This window comes from Barbus barbus (assembly GCF_936440315.1).
Source record: "Barbus barbus genome assembly, chromosome: 12".
NCBI classification, from domain to species: Eukaryota; Metazoa; Chordata; class Actinopteri; order Cypriniformes; family Cyprinidae; genus Barbus; species Barbus barbus.
The window spans coordinates 24,565,666-24,585,128 of NC_136740.1; the positions used below are offsets into that span (position 1 = coordinate 24,565,666).

At 38.3% G+C, this 19,463-nt stretch overlaps 1 protein-coding gene across 1 annotated transcript; it reads left to right on the top strand.

The window, feature by feature from the left end:
* Nucleotides 1-6,152: 6,152 nt before the first annotated feature.
* Nucleotides 6,153-8,635, top strand: LOC306877993 (transcription and mRNA export factor ENY2). Its single transcript, XM_079430070.1, has 5 exons — nt 6,153-6,264; nt 6,578-6,651; nt 7,001-7,071; nt 7,146-7,220; nt 7,375-8,635. The coding sequence occupies exons 2-5, from the start codon at nt 6,584-6,586 to the stop codon at nt 7,446-7,448; spliced, it is 288 nt and encodes a 95-aa protein (XP_079286196.1). The 5' UTR covers nt 6,153-6,264; nt 6,578-6,583; the 3' UTR covers nt 7,449-8,635.
* Nucleotides 8,636-19,463: the final 10,828 nt, after the last annotated feature.

Consider the following 19,463-nt stretch of genomic DNA (forward strand, 5'->3'; position numbering starts at 1 on the left):
GCACTAGAGAATCAAAGCAATGACTCTAACTTAAGCAAGCGTCTCTCTCTCTCTTCAGGTGCTTGCTGAGGGAAACCCATTTGTAGCACTGAGATTAGCTGCTAAGTATAGATGTGGAGCACATGAGGCACTCAAAAAACAAACAACAGCTACTGTTGAGGTCAGGATTGCTGTGGCAGATGGAGGAATTATGAGATTGGGGTTACTCTGGAGTAACAGGGCTATGGAAAGCATTCTGATTCCCTGTTAATTAAGCTCAGGAATTGACGGTCAGTGACAACCGTGATGTCAGACTCGAGTATGCTGTGCAGCTTCTCTCAAGGGACGTACTTTACCGCTGCATCTCAAACAAGATTTCATCAATGACACAATCACCAATTAACCACAGCAGCTCATGCATAATCATCAAATGAATGCCACCGCATGCTCTGTTCCTCATTGAGTGATTTTGAGCCAAACACGTTTGTCACTGATTAAAGTTGAAGCAAACGAGTGTCGCTGATGAGAAGGATGCATCGTCCCCCACTTGAGCGTTCCCACCTGAGCCCTACATCTTCAGACTGTCTCTTGGGATCGCTACCTCTCTCATGAGAAGATCTGCACAATGCCATCAGGTAATGACTTGAGAATCATTTATTTCAGTATCACAAATCAAGCTTTTGAAATCTGACAAATGCATTTGAGATGTGCAGCAGATGGGATCTGTGTCAGGAATGACTATGTGGAATTTCTTATGCGTAATCATGATTCAAACACATTTTAAAGCTGCTCTAAGCAATTTGTGCATGAGTGTTACCAAACAGATTTGCAAAAAATAGTGGCTGCTTCCAAAATAGCCATTGTTTGGACCAAGGAATTCCAGCATTTCCATTCATCTTAATGGGTTGACCAAGGCACAGGTCTTCTAGGATATATGTGACTTTTGTGCTGAAATTTTGCTCAGGCACTCAGTATGGACAAATTTGTGTAGCCGATAACCTGCGTTGTAAATGTCATTTGACAAATCACTTTGGAGCCACAGGAAATGGTATCATGACAATGCTGATTCAGTGTTATCTTTGTATTGTTTATTATTTTTTAATTAATTATTATAGTATTTAATAATATTTTGAATTAGCTTTTACTATATTATTATATTATTTTATTTATTATATTTCAGATTTCATTTCAAATTTTGTTTAGGTTTTAGTAAATTTGTTGTGTGCTTTTGTCATTTAAATTTTTATGTTTATTTATATTTACTTATATTTATACATTTATATTTAAATTACATTTTTATATGTATTTAAATATAAATTTATATAATATAGAAATTTTAAATAAAACAGAAAAATAAAAAGTGTCTAGCAAGGGGGCGCTGTCAAAATAAAGTGTGTTTAAACAGAATAATCAAATTACTTTGTGCTCCAGATGTGTCCATTCTGGATTTATAGGCAGGAAATTATCAGTTTTACAATTTAAAAAAATATATAATTATCTTTAAAGCAAGGAATTGATTTTTACATCTGATGCTCTTAAACAGTGTTAGTCAGCACGCAATGGTGATGTTTGCTGAATAATGCCAAGCAAGTTCACGATTTCCCTTGCGTCTTTCACTCTGACGTCTTGATTATATAACAAAAGCAAATTGCCCCAGTTCATGACGAATTAAATGGCGGCTGTGAAGTTGCCAGGCGTTAGCAGCTGTAAGTGGCAGATCGAGTGCCGCACCAGGCTGTAGAGGAGAGAGATTGTGAATCACCCAGTCCCCTCCATAAAACACCACCTGGAGAAACTTCCTGAAACAATTAAGCTGTTTTTAACGATTCTTTTAACCCCTAAAAAAGAGCTATGACCAGTATGTCATTTTCCTGGGGCTTAACATTTAGGTTCTTCCTGCAAAGCATTAAAGCCAGAGTTTTAATTGGTCTAAAACTGTTATTTAGCCAGCAGGCAACAGTCTTCAGCACAAATGAAACAGATACTGTTCATCCACAAAGAATCTTGATTAAATATCCCAAAACATTGATATACTTAGGCATGTCTCAGCTGCACTCTTCACTTCACTAGTAATGGTTAGTGAATGATAAAAATTTGCCCTAGAGAAACAGGCAAAAGAGGATGTTTGACTGCTCACCTCCTATTACTTACACAACTTTGATGATTAATTATAGATTCATATCTGAAAGCAACACTTTCAGATTAATTTCCGCGGCTCATATTTCAACAGTTAATTAGTTATTTTGAAAACTTATCATTGCATAAAAAGTTTAAAGTTAAGCTGAAAGGAGACTAAATAAGGAGCAATACATTTTTAGTCTCCTCAGACTGACTGTTAACAAGCTGTTTCTGGATTTCACATGTGAGCACGATCGATCTACCCATCCTTTTCTCTCATTTAAAGAGACACTATGACTCTATAACAGACCTTTTAAGCCATCCATCACTCTGTCAGGCCAGGGCGTTTCCGCTTGAGAGCTCACTCGCTCCTCAATGGAGTTCATGACTTTAACACACATGCAAGTTACTATGAATAAAAATCAACACACAAAATTCTTGAAAGGTGTTAATGCCAAATGTCAAGAGCCCGAGTCCATTCAACACAGAGCTTGTGATGCTTAGATGTCAGTAAAACAAAGGCAATTAAAAATCATGCGGCATTCAAAAGCTCAGTAGAGTGTTTAATTAAACTAGAGATGAGCAAATCCATGGTAAGAGACTGTCATGGGGTCTTCAAATCAAGTATAATAAGGCTCCTTAAAAAGCACAATACCACACTTGTTAGCGGATTATGACACCCCCATGGTTTAATTAGCTGATTTGGGTGGAAATTCTAATTTAGAATATTTTAATACTTTTTAACGACTAGACATTTGATCTCAGAACTGTAGAGGGTAGCTACAACAGCCATTATTGATGTTTTTTTTTAAGATTGGTAATTATAAAGCAGACCTGAGGAGCAAAAATCGATGTCCGGTTATATGTTATGGTGCTGTTGATCCTCCTGATACATATTTTTTCAGAACTTTCTGACTTTAATCAATGCATTCACCGCACTCTCAGCTAATTAGGTGCCAAGACTTACATATGTATAATCAGCAAATGCTAAATTGGTCTGCGCTCGAAAAACAATCTATGAGGTTCACCCGGACAGCCAAATCCCTCACAATCTCCAAGAAACAAATGAAAACTCATTTTTTTTCCATGAGCATCTAACTGCCTCCTCATAAAAAAAAATCCTTCTGTTCACTTACTATCCTTATCCCTTCCTGTCCAAGCTTTTACTACTTTGGACAATGACTGAAACCTTGTATAAGAGGCACTTCTCATGTTTATTGCCATCTTACAGTAAATCGCTTGTTTTTTTCCTCAATTATAAGTTGCTTTGGATAAAAGTGATTTTTGTATAAACTGTACATTTTTTAGAATTATTTGATGAATAGAAAGTTCAGAAGGACAGCACTTATGGTCAATTTAATGCTTACTTGCTTAATAAAAGTATTCATTTTAAAAATAAATAAATGAATAAGATAAAATCATAAACAGTAACAATCTTAAACAATCTTGAATATTGTAGTAGTATATATAAGTGTACATTAAAATTAATATTAATTTCAACAGGTTCTGCTTGACATAGTCCAGACAAACCAATATGTATCAGTGAAGTAATTTTTGTTGCTGTTGTTGTTTTTTTTACCTGAGACTGACTTAATCTGTACCACAGGTGTTGTGCCTGGATCAAACAGCCAGTCAGGATGACTTCTTCTGCCTCACTGAAGGGCTTCTGGCTGCTGTTGTAGCCTGAATTAGTTATTCCGCTACGACTTCACTCCCAAACAAGGTGAATGGAAGCAGAAAACCAAAAAGTTAACACACGGGCCAACACAGAAATGTTGATTTAATTAAGGTTATACAATATCCAACCAGTAGCTAAGTGTTTCTAATTTGTCTTCTAGGATGGTGATTTGTTGCAGTGGCCTACAGGATGTCCTTTAACTATTTAAATAAATAGTTCACCAAGAATGGAAAATTCTGTCATCATTTACTCACTCAAGTCAAACACAAAACGTGGCCTGTGGACTATTTGTATGATACGTTCATGATGCTTTTGCATGCTTTTTGAAGCTAGACTGAGTCATAGTAAGCATAATACATGACTAGCATATCATTCATATTGTTCTATGCACATTGTTCCATTTGAATAATGTGAATAAAAGAAAAAGGTGGACATTAAAACTCTCTCTTTAAGTTACTGCAAATCTGTGTGCTAAATCATACTTGGTCTAACCTAATTAACATCTTTCTCAGTGTCACTGTAGGCCTACATAAAATGTAGTACATCATTTATGAGCAAAGTATCACATTTTCTTCTAAAAAGAGCCTAATAACTTCTTGACTAGCATCATCACATTGTACAGTTTTAATCTGAAATAATCTTAAATTACCTGTTCTAAAATCAAGACGCTTGTGGATTTTGTGTTGTATTCTCTATGACACACCGCCATCTTGTGGTGTAGGATACCTTTGTAAATATGGAGAAAAACGTAAATATTAATTCCACATCAATAAATGTAATATTATATTAAAATACACTAAGCATTAGCTAACCTTCAGAAAGGTTTACCTGACGTTCTTGCGTAATTTAACTGTGATAGGCCTATTTGTAGTACTGTTACCACAGCAGGCCAGAAACCAGTTCCAAGTGCCTTGCAAGATTAACGTAATGAAAATATGTGAGAGTAGTAGAAGAAAAAGAAGTTTTGTTCATATGAGCACAATAGTTTGTAGATTGCATATGTTATGTTTGTTTCATGATTACTGCCTGTCATTACGATATGCCTTTAACATGTGTTATAAACGCTTTCCAGGGTCTTTTAGAGTTTTGTTTGATAACTTGTATAAGGTAGCATAAAGATCTGATACAATATTTAGTTTTGCTTGTTCAGCTGGTAAATAACAGATTGTAGTATCATTTCACATGATTTAAGTATAAGTAACATACCACATATTAATTTGCACAGTTACTACTATAAAGAAATGAAGTTATAATGCTGAATACATTAAAGACATCAAATGATTTGGTGTTAAGTTTTAAGTACAAATGTGTATTTGGACAAAACACTTTAAATAGGGCCTTGATATCCCGGACAAATAAAATGTGCTTCCAAACTTGGCCTATTTATGCAGTCCCAGAGGTACAGCCGTTGCAAGAGTCACATGCAATCTAAACAATATAAGATTTACAACACATGAATGAATATGGTAGTGCAACTTTAAAATACACTGTAGTGTTTATATATAATAATAATAATCTAACATACCCAAGTTGCTACCTTGTCTGGTGTGTGGGGGATATTGTTATCCAGAGGTTCTGTGGAAGGTAAATGTGACATTATATTCTTATCACATGCAATACATCATCCCTTTTTTATATAATGAAGAAAAACCTGATTCATTCAAAAGGCATCAGGTCTTCACGCATCTGTGCAATGTTTGCGTCTGTGCATGAGTTTAAATAAATGATCTTTCCTTCCTGAGGATATATATTATATATATATCCTCGCGGGGAAGTCGCAGGGATATATTCCCCTTGCGGGGAAGTCGTGGCCTAATGGTTAGAGAGTCGGACTCGTAACCCAAAGGTTGCGGGTTCGAGTCTCCGGCCGGCAGGAATTGTAGGTGGGGGGAGTGAATGTCCAGCAATCTCTCCACTCTCAATACCACGACTGAGGTGCCCTTGAGCAAGGCACCGAACCCCCAACTGCTCCCCGGGCGCCGCAGCATAAATGGCTGCCCACTGCTCCGGGTGTGTGTTCACGGTGTTTGTGTGTGTTCACTGCTGTGTGTGTGCACTTTGGATGGGTTAAATGCAGAGCACAAATTCCGAGTATGGGTCACCATACTTGGCTGTATCTCACGTCACTTTCACTGTCACTTTCACTTTTCATATTACCTGGCAAGACATTGAATTTAACTTTCAATCTTAAAGGAAAAAATCCACTCTCTTATAGTGTAATAGAACAACAGACATCACAGAGTGAAACAAACCAGCAGTGTCCAGTGTGCACCACTGGTCTCTGTCATCAAGCCATTCAGTCAATAGAATATATTTCAGAACACCGGCATACAGTACAGCGTAGGAACCATTAAGTTGGACGGAACCTTCCGCCGGTGAGCGTGTTTCTGTGGGGAAGGTAAACGTGTGCGGAACGGCCGGCTACAAACAACAGCAGAGAGCTCCACACACGCTGATAAGAACATTATGCTCATTTTCGTCAGTGTTTGGTACGTTTATTACAAAATAACATAATACTAAGTTATAAGTGTAATTAAGTTAACTTGATATGGTGGTGCTTGCACGGGCCATAAAAACAGTTACCTGTGCTTATAGCGGCAAAGTGAGAATGGTAAAAAGGCATTTCGGTAAAAATGTATTTCCCCACAAAGTCCGAAATATCTGTTTTGTTTGTTGATGTTTAATGTAAAAAATGAGTAGTGAATATTGTGTTTTGTGAGTGGGCACACCCTTTTTTCTGTTACACTGGCATTACGAGCTCGGTATTATGTCATGTTTAATCGTTTTCAATTCTTGTTTCAGATTAATATGAGTAAAGAATCCCAAATGAGGGCCGCCATTAACCAGAAGTTAATTGAGATGGGTGAGAGGGAAAGGTAAGAACAATCATGATCCATGAGCTGGGTCTAAAAACCAATAAAGTTCCCTGCGTACGGTTTTGGACATCGTATTTCTGAAATTGATTGAATTGAGAAATGTTTTAGTCATTTTTAGAATTATGCTGAGCTCTGAAGTATTTGACTGCCTACAAATGTGTTTGAGTAGTCACAAATGTACTCATGAAAACGAACTTTTTAGGAATCATGTCAAAAAAAAAAACCTAGCATCATATGCACAGTGTTCAAAAATGATGTCTAGGTAGGGTGCTTGCTTAGTTTTTATACACATCACATTAGTGCATGCTGCATTTCATGTATGAAACCCATTGTCTTTGCTTTTTTTCAGGTTAAAGGAGTTGCTTCGAGCCAAGCTTATCGAGTGTGGCTGGCGAGATCAGCTCAAAGCCCTCTGCAAAGGTAAAAACCGATCTGTCTCAGCATTGCATACACTAGTGGTTGACTTTTAAAGAAGTATCATTCATTGATTGCAGAGGTGATCAAGGAGAAAGGAATAGAGAATGTTACTGTAGAAGACCTGGTCGCTGGAGTTACTCCCAAAGGAAGAGGTTGGTAGTTCTTACTCATAAATCCATACTGAAACTATTTGGATGTTAACAAGTGTCATCAAACATGAAGCAACTTTTTAGTTTGTGAGTGATCAACATCTATGCAACACAGAAAAAGCATGATCATCATTAATAACTCTTTTGTGTTCTTCAGCACTGGTGCCTGACAGTGTAAAGAAGGAGCTACTGCAGAGAATAAGAGCCTTCCTCGCCCAGCACTCGACATGATGCTCAGCATATCTAAGAAAACTCTGAGAATATCTGTCATTTTTGTATTGACATTATGCCAATAGCAATGCCAGAATACTATAAGTTGAACTGTTTTCATGGTGTGATTTCACTCTTCATTGTGTATTTTTGTTACTGCCGATAAAGGTTGATCATGTTTGTACATAAATTATTTTGGACAGCTTGATTCATTTAAGGAAGTGGACATGAGCGGGAAGTTTTATTTGGAATTGATTTGTTCCTTCTGAATACTTTCATTTATTTTTTTCTCCAAATTCTGAGCTATAAACTCGCAATTCTGAGAACATCAGTCTTTTCCCCCCTCAAAACTGGACTTTAACTCGCAATTGCGAGTTTATATCTCACAATTCTTAGGAAAAAAAGTCAGAATCTCGAGTTTATATCGCAAATCTGTGAAAAGTCAGAATTGTGAGAGAAAAGTCGCAATAACCTTTTTTAATTTTTTATTCAGTGGCGGAAACGGGCTTCCATAGAACTGTGATATATCAAACATAGCCTACTGAAATACTTTAGATGCTGAGCGATGTTTCTGATATCAGTGAGTGGAGCTGGAGCGGAGTGATTATTAATAAATGGTCAGAGCGCGGAGGGGAAATTGTTGACGCTTTTTGCAAATGATGCCATAAGAAGCTTTAAGTGAAAATTTCTTAAAAGAATATATATATTTTTTATCTTATTGTAAAGATTTTTTTAATATTTAAAACATTTTAAGCAGATCCAGTTTTTATCAAGAATGTTAGGAGGCTCAGGAATAATATCATTACTGTATGTCAATAGCTAAATGAGCCAGAGTTTGGGGTGAAGACGGAGCTATGGTGCCCTTCTGTAACTGATTTAAAAACACAAGGCATTAAAACGTCAAAACTAAACTGTAAAAATGTAAAGTAAATAGTGCTAAAAGCACAAACACACATTATAGGATGGAATTATGAAACATTAAGTGTTTGATGTGGTAATAACTAAGCTATCCAAAAGTAAAACTTTTATTTTCACTTGCAAATGTCCATTTTGTTGCATGTTTTTCTTCATTTCAAACCTAACTTCAAAGTCTGTATTTTATTTGAATATATATCAGTTCCTGTTTTAAGCATCAACTCAGCACAGATAAAAGCATAATTTAGTCTAATTAATATTAAACCAAGACCTTCCAATTGTATTGGTCTATTAAAACCAAACTGTTTATCACAATTTATCATTTATATTCTAATTAGACTATTCCAATATTGTATTCTGATTCAAAGTGTTCAAATATCATATTAAAATAAATTATATGATATTATATCCTTATAAATAAAATAAATGTATGTTATATTGAAAACTGAAACCTCTTAATATTTGCAGAGCAGAGTCTGGAAATCTCATAATGTTTCAAATGAAAAACAACCCCTTTTTTTCAGAGATTTAAAAGGATAAATTGTATAACCCTGATTTTGAAATTTCACAAACACAAACCACAAAAGACCATTTCAAACCTAGAGCTGATTTGTAATAATTTTAGTTTTGTCTTCAAACCAAGAACAGACATTAAATTTATATATAAGATTTCTAGGGTTCAGCTTTTATAGCTTTCCCAGGGTGTACGCTAATATTGGCTGAATTCTTTTGCCTAAATTTATGAGACTTAAAACACAAGGCTTCAGCTCTTATGGAGCTTACAGTTCAAGTCTACATCTGCATGGGTGTGCATCTTCAGAATGAGTAAGGAAAAACTGGCAGAGTTCTGCCTCAGGACGGAGAAGGTTTAAACATGTTTACACCCTGTTGTGCCTCGAGGGAACGGTTTTCCACCAGCTAATGAGACTCTAGAGCAAGGTCCACTCTGTTATTTCTGGCATGTGCCTGCCGGTCAAGCAGGCATCATTTTTTTTCTCTCTTTCCCTCCCTCCTCCCTCTCTCTCTTTCTCTCCCTCTCCCTCATTTCTTCTCTCAGTAGCCCATTGCAAATTACAAATAAGAGGAAATACATCATCCCTTTTAATTTAAGAGCCAAGGCAAGGTCTGCCAAAGTTAACACAAGGCAATCTTAGGTAATGATCAGCAAACCTGTATAAAGTTTCATTGAGCATGACTTCACATTTCTCTTGTTTATCCCACGACAGCAACATTTTTTATCCATGGCAGCTATGGAAGGAATGTTGTGGAGGTGCAGAAGTATTACAATCAGAATTCACTGTGATTTAAATATATGAAGTTGAATCTTAGCAGAGTTACTACTGCAACCTTTAAAAAATTTTAATGTACTAAAATAAGAAAATATGTATAGATTTTTTAAAGACAAAAACCCACAAAATTACTAAAACTTTAAGTAGAATTTAAATGAAACAAGTATAAAACTAATTCAAATGATGAATAAAATCTATAACAGTATCTGAATGATTCTAAATACTGCAACACTGATCTGAGGTAGAAGTCTGTGCAGAGTGTGGGTCTTCTCATCGCTAACAGTTCTTCCGAAAATGATTTTCCACATCCTTACAGGTGCAACGTGGGCTATACAATTACCTTGAAGTGAAATTTGAAACATTTGAAAGGTTTGAAACATGTCATTCCAAACCTTTATGATTTTTTTTTTCTTCTTTCTGTGGAACAAAACTCTCTGGTTTGTTTTTGACCGCATTCACTTTCATTGCGTGGACAAAAATCCTTCTTCTACGGAACAAAAAGTTCCTTTTTTTTGGATGAAGTATGAAAAGTTCACCCCAAAAAGAAGCTTTGCTGAAAATTTACTCAAACTCAGATGAGTTTGTTTCATCATTGGAACAGATTTGGAGAAATGTAACTTTACATTACTTGCTCACCAAAGGATCCTCTGCAGTCAATGGTACCATGAGAATGGGAGTCTAAACAGCTGATAAAAACATCACAATAATCCATAATTAATCCACATGACTCCAGTCCATAAATTAATGTCTTGTGAAGTGAAAAGCTGTGTGTATGCAAGAAACAAATCCATCATTAAGGTGTTTTAACTTTAAACTCTTGCTTCTGCTCAAAATGCCAGTTCACAATTCATAATAACGCTTCCTTTCAGTGAAAAAGTCCTCCGTTGTTCTCTCACATCAAGATCCACCAATATATTTGTTTAGAACTTGGACTACAGATTTCTCTTAGAAAAGGTGCTTGATCTGTGCATATTTCTCTCCTGATTCAGGCAAGACAACTAAACTTCCCTGGAGAAAGCAATAGAAAACTAGTATTTTAGTTCAAAGTTAATTGATAACTTGTTTGGATTACTGAATGTTTTTATCAGCTTTTTGAACTCTAATTTTGACAGCACCCATTCACTGCGGAGGATCCATCGGTGCAAGTGACACAATGCTAAATGACTCTAAATCTGTTCCAATGAAGAGACAAACTCACCTACATCTTGGATGGCCTGAGAGTGAGTCAATTTTCAGCAAATTTTTATTTTTGAGTAAATTACTTTAATCAAGTGCACTGAACTGACTTATGCTGAATAATGACACTATTGTCTTTTTAGGGCTGCTTTACAGCAGAATTTTATTTAGCCTCATATTGATTCCTCTGTTTATTACTGTGAAGCTGCTTTGAAATAAGCAGTACTATACAAATAAAGGTGACTTGACTTGACTTAAACAGGTGGCAGGGAACACCTAAACAATCTAATTGAGCTGTCATCTGCTCACATCTAAAGCATTTCAATGAGAAATACCTACAGCGTAGCTGGTTTCTTGCTGTGTCCAATGCAGCGAAAGAGAGAAAGAGGGCAGAAAACACAAAGCAGACATTGCTTATACTGTTTTGAATGCAAGACCACTTATTGTCTTGGCTTAATTTGCCGTCCCCCCTTTGAAGTGTACTACACATTTATATTTCCTGACTCTAAAGCCTCGACTGTGGGTTTTTACCCACCGCCGCTGCAATTGGATAGCGCGTTTCCATGTGGGGCTCTCTCGGGCCCTCCTCTTATGATAGGAAACACAAGCAGAGATCATTTCTCTGGCGGACGGGGCTGCAGAGAGGCCCCTGAGCAGGCCAGACACCACTGCAGGGGCTTCTGGCACACCCTGGCAGCAGAATGGTTTCAGTTAAGAATTTCAGTAATCACTTTTAGGAGTGTAATATATAGCTGACCTTTGGCAGCGACACACGACCCCCACTCCCCCGGCGATTTGATCAAAGGAGGCGGCGGTGGCTGTGCAAACACTGCTATCAGTGAACTCCAATGGATTTACTGCCTGCTTCTTCTCTCTTGTCTCAGCCCGAGTTGTGTCGCTGATACACGGAGGGAGAGGGGTTTCATCTTACAGGATCTCGTCCTCCCCGCTTGAATTTACAGCCCCGATCGGGACCCCACCAACGACACCACAGCCATCCCAAGCCGTCCGCCTCTCTCATCAACCCCAGCGCTTTACATGTGGGAACTTGGAAAACACATGTGCTGTTGCACGGCCCACAAACTTAATGCTAGGTTAAAAAGGAAGAATCCCAACAGGGAAAGAGAGAAAGAGAACAAGAATGAGAGAGTGGGAAAAAGAACAGCCGTTAATCATGTCTTGAAGAGCCTCGCTGCAGGAGGGAGAGAGAGTGCATGACCTGTGTATCGCAGCAACTGGCCAGCCCAAAAGCTGGCATGGAACCAGGTGTTATGCAAACCACTCATAACAGAAAGAACTTCATTAACTACACGACTTGGAGACGAACAAGGACGTATGTCTCTCAGACTGTTTTGTTTACATCCCCGTTGATGCACTTGCAGTTTTAAGTGCAATAGTTTTCTGCATATTGTATGCATATTAATCTGTAAAAATTCCAGAAACTAATGTGATTGATTTACAGTAAACATCAAATAAAATAAAAAATGGTATGATAAAATATATCTGTCAAACTTATGTTGCTACATACTTGATTTGATTTATTAAAACACACACACACACACACACACACACCACACACACACTCAAAATGCTCTCAAATAAGTAGGATGCCTATTAAAGGGTTAATGTAATTTCGGCCTGTTGGAAATTTATTGTTGGATTTTGAGCATGTGTTCAGCACACAAAGATATGATATGAAGGGACTATTTATCAGTCATCTCAGTTATCACTATGATGCTCTTATCAAAGCCATTATGACCACAAATCATTATCAAAGTCTGCTACCAAGTGAAGTTATTTCATTGCATGTAATATGCATGTTCAAGGCTTAAGTTAGAAATCAAAAACTTCATATATGCTGCATTCCCATTCTATGAACAATTACTAACAACAGCTTCATTGTATTTGTGAAAACGATTTGAGGAAATTAAAATACAACATCAAAACACTTTTATCTGTCCTGTCAGTTTCTTATCTTGGCACAGCAGCAGCTCTTAATGCCACTGGATTGTCCGGCATAATTCAGTTGAACTGCACTATAAATATTCCAGCGGGCAAAACATGAGCACTAAACTCAGAAGCATAACCATGAAAGGAAAAATGAAAGCCACTGCCTTATTTTTACACTGCTTTTGTTTGGTGATAAAAAAATAAATGAAAAAAATCTGTGGGAATCAAAAAATAAGTTAAATTCTTCTGATGTGGTCAAATGTTTTTCTTCAGAGATTTTATAAGTTGTGGTCATTTTAAGATGTCTTTGCACCATCTGTTGTGTTTAAATTCCACATTAAAATCTGTATCAGTGAATCACGCAAAAGAGCAATAATACAGATTAGCCACCTGGTGGCGTGGCAACACCAAAGTCTTCCTGGATCAAGTGTTGGCCAAACCCCACTGACAACAAAAGCACAGCCGCAGATGCAGACTAAAGCAGTTGGCATTGATGATAAAGTGAACCAATAAGATGATTCAAACCCAAACCAAGTATTAAGCATGCTTGGAAAATATCACCAGGTGGGCCATTTAATAACCTTCAGTATAATGGGATGAATGATAAAGATGTATTAAAACACCCATTCCCCAGGTCATGCTTGTTTATTGGTTGACATGACTGGGAGTGTTTATTTGACTCATTTCATTACAATGTGCACAGTGTCATTAAAAGTCCACAGGATGTCCTGTGTTTTTATGAGCTTCTTTGGCAAAATGGGGGAAAAAGGGGAACTGCTTCCTGATTCTACCATGAGAGTGTAACCACCTAAGGTTATGACCATCCTGAAAAACAGCAGGAAAAAAGAAACAAAGTAGCTTTAGCGTTGATTCACTTTCCTTCCCATAGGACACATCTAAAACCAACAACCGAACACAAATGGACACACCTTTTTTATTAGGTTGGCCAAAAGATAGAAAAGCACACATCTTTCTAATGAAGCTAATCTTCTGTAATGATGCTAAGGTCAGAGCAATTATTAGCTCGCCGGCACGTATACTACTAAAGAAGAAGGTATGTCATAGCATTCCTGTTGGTAAGGCAGAATTGTTTCCTGCTCGTCTTTCCTGTGTCAGCCTTGCTGATAAGCAGCAGTGTTTGGTCGGTAAACTAGAGTCAAGGTGCCTGCAATAAAGCGCTTACGAAGGTGTGAAGGTTTTACAGCTTTGTGTGAGGTCATCTGTGCTGTGCAATGGGGAAAAACATGCAATATTGTTACGGTAATACTGCAGGAACACGGCTTGTTTGGTACACAGGTGCCAGGCGTGCAGTAAGAGTGATTCACCTTGTTCCTCGTTGAACTCTTCCGACTTAATTAGTCTATTCAACTTCACAGCTGTGAAAGTGCACATCTCTTGCCAAGAAAAACAATAAAGCAATTACACCAATGATGCATCATGTGCAGCGCATAGGAAAAGCAGCTCTGGTGCTTGCAGAAATCCAACTCAACTCATTTCAGTTCTGGTGACCTGGATATAAGCAAGTTTATTGGCCTGCTGCTTCTTTCTGCACTTTAACCGACATCTGGTTGACGCCAATTAAAGCGCAGTTATGTATTTTACACAGATTTCACTTTAAGATTAAATCCTTCTGGATTTATATCTCCAATACGGAAATCTGAAGACAACTGTGCACTCTTGAAAATAAAGGTTCTTTATTAGTATCTATGATTCCATGAAGAACCTTCAACATCCATGAAAACTTTCAATTACAAGTGGGAAATGTTCTTTAGATCTTTTAAGTGTTCTTCAGACTCTGAAAAATATAATAAGTGTTCACTAAAAAGTTCTTTGGGGAACCCAAAATTGTATTTTATGGAATTGCTACAAATTCCCCCTCCAGCCTTGATACCACCGGAGTTATGGTTAACGCTGGGATCAGCTGAGACTCATGTGGCCGGCCAGGCCGTGCTCCCCGCAACCCAGAAGGGCTGAGCCGCCCGCCAGCCCCCACTTAGCCCACATTCCAAGTTTATTCCCAAAGCTTTGGCCTTGCTGATGAGGGCAACGTGCAGTACTGTAACTTCAAGGCCATATGTCAGCAAATGAGCACGCAAATGCTCCACATCTCCACCCTGCCTATAGACCACCGGTTTAACGTAAAGAAATTCACATACACCTCATATCAAGCTCGCACACAAGTAAAGCACACGCCCTTTTCCCCCAGACCGCCATCGGAGTGATCCAAACACAGCTGTCAAAACTCCGCCACTTCCAGTGCAGCAGAGGTGAGACAGGCGGGGTGGATAGAAAAGGGGAGCACACACACATCAGCCCAGCGCTATGTCATGGACAACATTTGAAATGACTCCCCAGGACCTCGCTGCAGGCCTGGGACCCACCTTGCCGGGGCCTCTCTCCCCACCAACCAGTCACGATCAGCGGCCCGGGGTCCAGCTCCACCCTGCGTACCTCACATATGTTGCTGGGCTGTATGTAATCCGCATACGTGTTAGATGCTCTTAAGAAAATATTCAGCAGCGCAATCAACGGTAAAAGATGCATTTGTGAAAATTTATATGGGTGTTTCTTCAACTATGGGCACTTTCGGCCCTGTGGGCTTAAAGAAACGTACTTAAAAAACTTTTCACATGTTCATTAGTTGAATTTGTCTGCTAACAGTGCTCAACAATGGTTACAAGAGAATTCTGTCATTTTGGCCATTTGTTTTTTAAACGTAAATTATTATTTCACACTTGAGGAGATTATATTTTAAACAAAAATGGCAGTTTCCTTTGTAATTCTATTTTCATAGAATTGATCTTAAATACACAATTTAAGCGTAATTTGACAAAATCAGATTTTGATTGGGTTAAATTATACAAAATGAAAATATTAACAACTGATATTTACATTGAGTTTTCATTGTTTTCTTCACATATCACTTATATTTTATCTGAAGCACAATCTTTTGTCTCCTTTGTTATCAGGAACACAAACAAACATTTTTTCTAATAGTGTCTTACGTGATTGAGATGAATAAAATAGAAATAATTTAAAATGCATGGCAACATTTGCAAAACTGGTTAAGGAGTAGCATTACTAGTTTTAAAAAATCTAAGGCCATTTTAATTTGACGAATTTCTAAAACAGATATGTTTCTTTTAATAATACATAACTCCTGGGACAACACCCATATACAGTAGGGCTTAAGAGGCATACCAAAGTCCATATCACCATGTGCTTTAAATGTTTTGTTTTAGTACAGATAATTTACTGTTTGTTATGTCTTCAAAGAGTCTTTTAAGGGAACTGAATTGCCCACTGTATATTTTGTTGCACACGTAAATATACACACACACAGACAGCCAGGCTCATTAGAAACTACTACAGGAAATGTTGAATCTTATACTTGTGCAATAACAAAAAGTTCCTCAGACTTTTCGAAAGTTGGACTGAATGTGCAATTATCCACTACACCAGTGAACCAAGGACAAGGTTGGTTTCTCAAGGTCAAGTTGACACTAAATTGTAATATTCATAACCTATACTCCATATGGTTGTGATAACATTTGGACCTTGCTTCCACTTACAGTTAATCATAGTGTATCAACATAGAAGGTTCCTGCAAGTGACTGCCTTGTTATGCAACAGTGGCCTCAGAGTTAAATCCCTCCCATAAATTATCAGATCCTTCTTTAGGTCAGCGACATTAGTCTAATCCCAAATTATGTACCAGGAAGTTCTCAGGAGAGCTTTCTAACCCGGAGAAGCTCCTGAGGACCACGCTTCATATTTTTTGAACAGTGTTTTATATGTTCTGTGGTTGTGTGTTGGCTTGTCTCAAAAGTATCCCTTAATCCCGCTCCATCCTGTTCTCTTAAACGAGGTGCGAGGAATGTGTCAGCCTCTTCAGCCCCATTGCTATGCAGGTGAGCGACAAGGCGAGGGATTAGCTCTCAAACTCGCTCTCGATTTTATCAGATCCACATGGGGGTCAGGTCCAGCCCTCAGGGCTTCATCCTTGCGACAGTCACTGCTGCATTTAAGTGCTAAGTGGCCCAAATCTGAGATGTTCTCATCTAAAGCTCTGTACTTTTCCGAGTCTCTTGGAAGCCTTGCAAACTCAATGAGGTCAAGTACCTCTTTATGCCCCTGTGTGATTAGCTGCAAGTTTGGCTGATGAGCTGGTATTCTCCTGACAGTATTGGACTGCTAGCGTTTAAGGGAAATGTGCTTTTCTCATGTTAGCGTCGGTGTGAGGAAACAGTGTGGTTTCACAATTTCAAGATTATTACGGAGATCTTCGGTTCCCCTACCGCATTAAGTGGTTGTGGTGCACACTCAGGTCCGCTGAGACCATAGAAACATACACAGTGGTTTAGCGCTGGGCAAACGCCAAGACAAATGGCTGCTTCAGGTGAAAACAAACCTTGGCCAGAGCTAGCTAGCCTTTTTTTCTGTTCCATCGGAGGGTGTTTCTTTCTGGAACGTTCTTACTTGAGCTCCTCCACCCTGTAGCACACTCAGGGCCTGTGAATTCATCAAAATGAGGAATTAATGTTGAAATGCCACTCTGCGAAAGAAGCGGTTTCACAGGTGCTCGAGGATTTAAAGGGAACAAGCTCTTCAAAGCCACTCAGCCGCAGTCTTTGTGGCATTAAATGATGGAAACTAACAGAAACCGAGTGAAGATTTGTCAACTATAAACTACGACTTCAGAGGGTTAAAAAAAAAAAAGAAATGGAAATTTCACATCCACATTTCCCCCTCTCAACCCTGTAGTCTCCATTGCTCCTGGCATTCGTGTACAATTGACCATATCTGGCGCAAGACCACAATAAAAGTATTGGATATACCCTGAACAGTCATAAATCCTGAGGAGGGAATTTTTACCTCTGCTATTTCACAGGGTCATTTCCCTGTGTGCAAGTTCATATGCAAATATTCATATTTATGAGCAGCCAATTCATGTTATGGCCTATTTTGGCAACAGCCAGTAAGATGAGGCCTTATATCATTTCTAGGTAAAAAATAAAACCACAAAAACTTTAACTGGATGTTACTTATTTTTATGTACTTCTTAAGTGTTAAAGGGAAAGCCAAAATGAAAATTCTGACATCATTTACTCACCCTCATGTTATTCCAAACCTGTATGACTTTCCTCCGTAGAACATAAAAGCAGACGTTTTCCAGAACTGTTTTTGTCCAAAACAACACTGATCCCCATTCACTTCCATTGTATGGCCAAGAAAGCTGAAAAAAATATATATATATGTTCTTTTGTACTCCACAGAATAAGTCAAGCATGTTTGGAATGACATGATGGTGAGTAAAAGGTGACAATTTTCATTTTTGGTTAACCTCTACTATACTCATACTATTGGTATAGTGTGTTCATCCTGTTAATAATTATAGACCTCACTCAAAATCAACCAGTCTGATTGGATGAACCAAGCTCATTATTGCACAGTCTCAGGGAATGACATCATCTCACAGCATAATCCACAGCGTTGTTATCCATCAGGTTCTGCATGGGACTCAGGGTAGTCACCTGTGGCACACCTGAGGGGAGCCTGTTGAAGAGGTTAAGTGGCGTCAAGTAAGAGAACAACTGGTTTAGTCACACAATTAAGAGACTAAGTCTTGCTGAATGGAAAGAAGACCCTGAAGGACCACAGCCAAGGATCTCAAGCATTCACTCAATCTGAACAGCCCGCCCCCCTACAGACCAATGGAATACCAGCTTGGGGGCTAAGGGAGCAGTACTGTCCCGCTGGGGGTGGATGGTTTGCACTGTGATTTAATTCTAATGAAACGGCCTTAGCTGTAACTTAACCTCCCTTCACCGAGGGCAATAAACAGTCTGTCTTTCAGCACCAGCTCATACAAAGCTGAGGGAAAGCATCATGGGAAATACTGCCAAATCAACGCCAGGGACACTGCTGACTGCCGTCCACTTATTGTGATTTTTCAGGGATCTAGATGTCTACCGGGCAGTCAGGAGTCCATCTAAAAGGAGAGGCTGAGAAGGGTATCAGCAAAAGCTAATCGGTTCTTTACTCAACTTGCACAAAAGCCCTTACTGAACAATTTCTTAATCCAGTTCAGATATATCTAACTGCATGTATACAGTTTGTTGAATTAATCGTCAGATCTGCTTATGGTAAGAAATCCCCATCACATGCAGAGGAGACCCTTGGGTGAACACTAGCTGGCATTCCAGAAGACACTCTGAAGGTCATAAAATATTACACAAGTAATTTGTAACACTTTGTTCATTTAGACAAGTGCCAATGTGCACTGAATGTTCGTATAGCATTGCAGGTGGAACTCATTAACATTTGGCTTGGCGGATTTCTGCACGGCCCAGAGAGGAAGGGGTTTGATATGAAATAATATCAACACATATAGATTTAAAGACGCACTTTCATTGCTCTCCTAAGGGTTATATGAAGCCAAATGGGCTATTAATTGACCAGCGTGTGCGCTGTTATTTCACAGTGAATGAACTTGGGCAAAAGCTTATAATTTTCATGGTGCCCTAAAGTGTGAAAAAGAGAAAGTTATTGGCCTTTTTTGACCGATTTTCTGTCATTTGGAATATGATTTATATGTTCAGCAGATTTACTTGCACTTGTTTCCATTTTGATTCTTGCATAATATTATTGTTGCGTATGGAATGGCTGTTTATAATGGCCCTGCTGTATTAGAACAACATCTATA

Bases quoted from the DNA above. Each gene is read 5' to 3' on its own strand.
- LOC306877993 (XM_079430070.1), top strand. From the start codon at position 6,584: ATGAGTAAAGAATCCCAAATGAGGGCCGCCATTAACCAGAAGTTAATT. The intron at 6,652-7,000 runs GTAAGAACAATC...GCTTTTTTTCAG, and splicing joins GAGATGGGTGAGAGGGAAAG to GTTAAAGGAGTTGCTTCGAG. The intron at 7,072-7,145 runs GTAAAAACCGAT...CATTGATTGCAG, and splicing joins GCTCAAAGCCCTCTGCAAAG to AGGTGATCAAGGAGAAAGGA.